The sequence below is a fragment of the Rhincodon typus genome, chromosome 44, assembly GCF_021869965.1.
Source record: "Rhincodon typus isolate 14 chromosome 44, sRhiTyp1.1, whole genome shotgun sequence".
NCBI lineage: Eukaryota > Metazoa > Chordata > Chondrichthyes > Orectolobiformes > Rhincodontidae > Rhincodon > Rhincodon typus.
In genome coordinates, this window is record NC_063375.1 from 925,101 (window position 1) to 928,825 (window position 3,725).

Below are 3,725 nucleotides of genomic sequence, written 5' to 3' on the forward strand. Positions count from 1 at the left end.
GCTGCTGGTTTTGTGTTGTAATGTGTTTTCAGTGGATGGGAGAGTGGATTCTCAGGGTTTGCTCTGCCCACGCTGGGTACCGTACTGTCATGTGCTGGCTGCTTGTCAGAAAGGTTTTGTAATGTAGCCTGTTCCATATTTAATAACCCGCATTAAATTATATAACACTAGCTGCAGGCTCTTCATTGTCTCCCCGCTTTGTGGAAATGTGCTTCCCCTCTTTTGTGTGTTAGTCAGTGTGGAGCTTTTCGGCTGCACAAGGCATCACAGCCGCTCTCTTGATTGTGGTTGGTCTGCCACAGCGTGAGGGATGGGCGTATTTGCGTTTACAGACAAATCATGACACAGGCCGTTGTTTCCAATCTCCCTCGCTTCGTCTCCATCTCAGGTTGTTCCCCGACCCTTAAACACAGCGACACAATTTCCTTTGGCCTCACCCTGTGGGAGTGAGTAAACCACAGCACCCCCAACCCCAACCCCAACCTGAGGTTAGCCACACAAACACAGAATCCCTACAGCGTGGAAACAGGCCATTCGGCCCATCAGGTCCACACTAACCCTCTGAGAAAGCATGCCACCCAAACCTCCCGCACCCCCTCACCCTATCCCTGTAACCCTGCCTTTCCCATGGCCAATCCACCCTAACCCGCACATCCCTGGGCACTACGGGACAATTTAGCACGGCCAATCCACCCTAATCCGCACATCCCTGGGCACTACGGGACAATTTAGCGTAGCTAATGCACAGTAACCTGCACGTCTTCCGACTGTGGGAGGAAACCGGAGCACCCAGAGGAAACCCACACAGGCACAGGGAGAATATGCAACCTGCACACAGTTGCCTGAGGGTGGAATCAAACCCAGGTCCCTGGCGCCATGAGGCAGCAGTGCTAACTGCTGAGCCACCGCACCGCCATTTCCCCTCCCCGATTGAGGTTATTTGCATCCTTCTGGTATCGACGCTCCCCCCTCATTCTGGTATCCCCACCCTCCGCCCAAGTGGAAACATTCTCCCTTTATTAATTATACTAAAGATCGCCACTTCCGCTTGGTTTCCTTTCGAGAGAGTGCAGCCCACGGGCTTGTGCGATCTCTCCTGGGGGCGCCCAGGGTGGGGCACGTTAGACCAAGTGTTTTACAAACGTTCGACCCAAACAGCACAGGATCTTCTGTGTTATTAATTCGGTGACATTACCTGGCTCTTTCCTGTCGACCAATCACTGCGACAACACTGCACCTTTTTGTTACCCTCCTTTATTATAGACAAGCCTCTTTCCTTTTAATAAAAATTAGAAAAAAAAACCACACGCACGAGGTTCGAAGTCGCTCCGGGATTTGGGGATCTCACCGGTCCTCAGACAATGAGAGGCCTCCGAATGCCCCGGCGACGTCTCTCTGCTCTGCCTCGGGCTCTTCGCTGGGCACCGCAGGTGGCATCCCGGCTCTGTCCTTGGGGCAGGGGGCTTGCTCCCTGGCGAGCAAGTTGTTCCTCTTCAAGAAGCACGCTTCCTGATAGGGAGGCCGGATCGGAGGCTGGGCGGGAGGGGTGTACATGTACTCCTTGCCTGGTTCCAGCTACAAGGAATGGGGACGAAGAGGAGAAGACAGAGGACCGTGTCACTGACCGAAGCCCAATGGGAGTTGGCCAACGTGCGAGATCGCGGCCGAGCGAAACGTGCGCCCCGTCTTCGGGACAGCGACGCTGGGATTCTCACCTGTAAGGGGTAGGTCTTGTCAGAGTCGTATGCACTCAGGTCACCACAGGCAAGGAATGGTACAATCAGCCTGTTAGGGCCTTCCAGCTGGTTAAAGTCCACATCTACAGACAGGAAGGAGAGTGTCAGTCTTTTTTTTAAAATATAATCCCACGCAACAAGGCGGGGGGAAACAACAACAAACTTAAAGCCGCTTTATTCATTCACGGGACGGGGGCGAGGCTGGCTTAGGCAGCATTTATTGCCCCATCCCTAATTGCCCAGTTGAGAGTGGGTCTGGAGTCACACGTAGGCCAGAGCCAGGCAAGGATGGCAGTTTCCTTCCCCTAAAACAAAAACACATTAGTAAACCAGGTGGCACAAAAACAGAAGTTGCTGGAAAAGCTCAGCAGGTCTGGCAGCGTCAGTGAGGGAGAAAAAAAAACTCATGGTTAACGTTTCGGGTCCGGGGACCCTTCCTCAGAACCGGATGGGCTTTTTTTCCCCTGACAGTCGACAATGGATTCACGGTTCGTCATTAGACTCTTAATGCCAGATATTTATTGAATTCAAATTCCACCATCTGCTGTGGCAGGATTCGAACCCAGGTCCCCAGAACGTTACCTGGGTCTCTGGATTAACAGTCCAGCTTCCATCTCGAAGGACAGGGGGCAGCGGCTACGTGGGAACACCCCCCTCCCCACCAAGATCCCCAGCCTGACTTGGAAATATTTCGGCCGTTCCTTCAGTGTCACTGGGATAGAATCCTGGAATTCCCTCCCTAAGGGACACTGTATCTACCCACAGCACGGCGACTGCAGTGGTTCAAAAAGGCAGCTCACCCCCACCTTCTCTGGGGGGGGCAACTAGGGACGGGGGCAATAAATGCTGGGACCAGCACAGCACACATCCCACAAGTGAATGAAACAAAGACTAGTTCTGATGAAGAGTTATCAACACTTGAAACGTTAGCTTGCTCTCTCTCCGCGGACGCTGCCTGACCCTGTGATCTCCACCAATTTTTTTTGTCGTTTTCAGTCCAGATTCAAGCATCTGCATCCTGAAACAAAGACTAATGTAGGTTGTGGTGTTTGGGAAGATTCTATAAGGAGCGTCTTAAACAAACGAGGGGTGGGATGGGGATGGGGATGGGGATGGAGGAAGAGATTGAGGGAGGGTGTTCCAGGAGCTGGGATCCTTACCGTAGCAGTGGTCGAGCAGGGGGTTAGACATGTTGGGAACGTAGCCCTTGGGTGGGGAGTAACCGCGACACACCACAAACGCTTCTGGAGAAGGGACGAGAGAAAAACAGAACAACAGTCAGCCACCAGAATCTCGCCAGCCCGGCCTGGATTTAAACCTGCAAAGCGAAGTGACTGAGCTCCAGATGACAGCTCCCGACCCCAGCCAGCGCAAAGCAAACTCTTTACCGATGCTGGAATTTCGGCTGCTCCGGGGCTTCGCGCACGTCACCTCGTTGAAGAAGATCTTCAGCTGCGAATACAACAGAGTGACGTCCTTTCCCCGGAAGATCTAAGGGGGAAAAAATACAAACGCAGGCTGGGTAGTGTTGGCAGCAATAATATGCTGGGCCGAATGGCCTGCTTCTGCACTGCTCATACCGCATGGCTTTCATTTCTACAGCACCACCTTCTGTGCACTAAAACACTCCAAAGTCATAAGTTCGTCTCAGTTAATGGAAGTGATTCGAATCCAATAAACACAGTCACTGGACACAAAGCAAAGTGAGGGTCGGCGCCGAGGGAGCGAGCGCCGTCAGAGGGTTAGTGCTGAGGGAGGGTCGGCGCCGAGGGAGGGGTCAGTGCTGAGGGAGGGAGCGCTGTCAGAGGGTTAGTGCTGAGGGAGGGTCGGCGCCGTCAGAGGGTTAGTGCTGAGGGAGGGTCGGCGCCGAGGGAGGGGTTCAGTGCTGAGGGAGGGTTGGCGCCGTCAGAGGGTTAGTGCTGGGGGGGGGGGGGCGAAGGGGGCGGGCGCTGTGGGAGGGTCGGCGCCGGGGGAGTGTGCGCTGTGGGA

The 3,725-nt window shown here is 54.1% G+C and overlaps 1 protein-coding gene across 1 annotated transcript in view; it reads right to left on the reverse strand.

Annotated features, from left to right (window-relative positions):
* Window positions 1-1,238: 1,238 nt before the first annotated feature.
* ftsj1 (FtsJ RNA 2'-O-methyltransferase 1) overlaps window positions 1,239-3,725 on the reverse strand; it is a 39,882-nt gene continuing 37,395 nt past the window's right edge. The window contains 4 exon segments of the mRNA XM_048619834.1: window positions 1,239-1,575; window positions 1,716-1,819; window positions 2,897-2,980; window positions 3,125-3,295. Of these exon segments, the coding sequence (XP_048475791.1) occupies window positions 1,345-1,575; window positions 1,716-1,819; window positions 2,897-2,980; window positions 3,125-3,295 (590 nt within the window). The 3' untranslated portion in view covers window positions 1,239-1,344.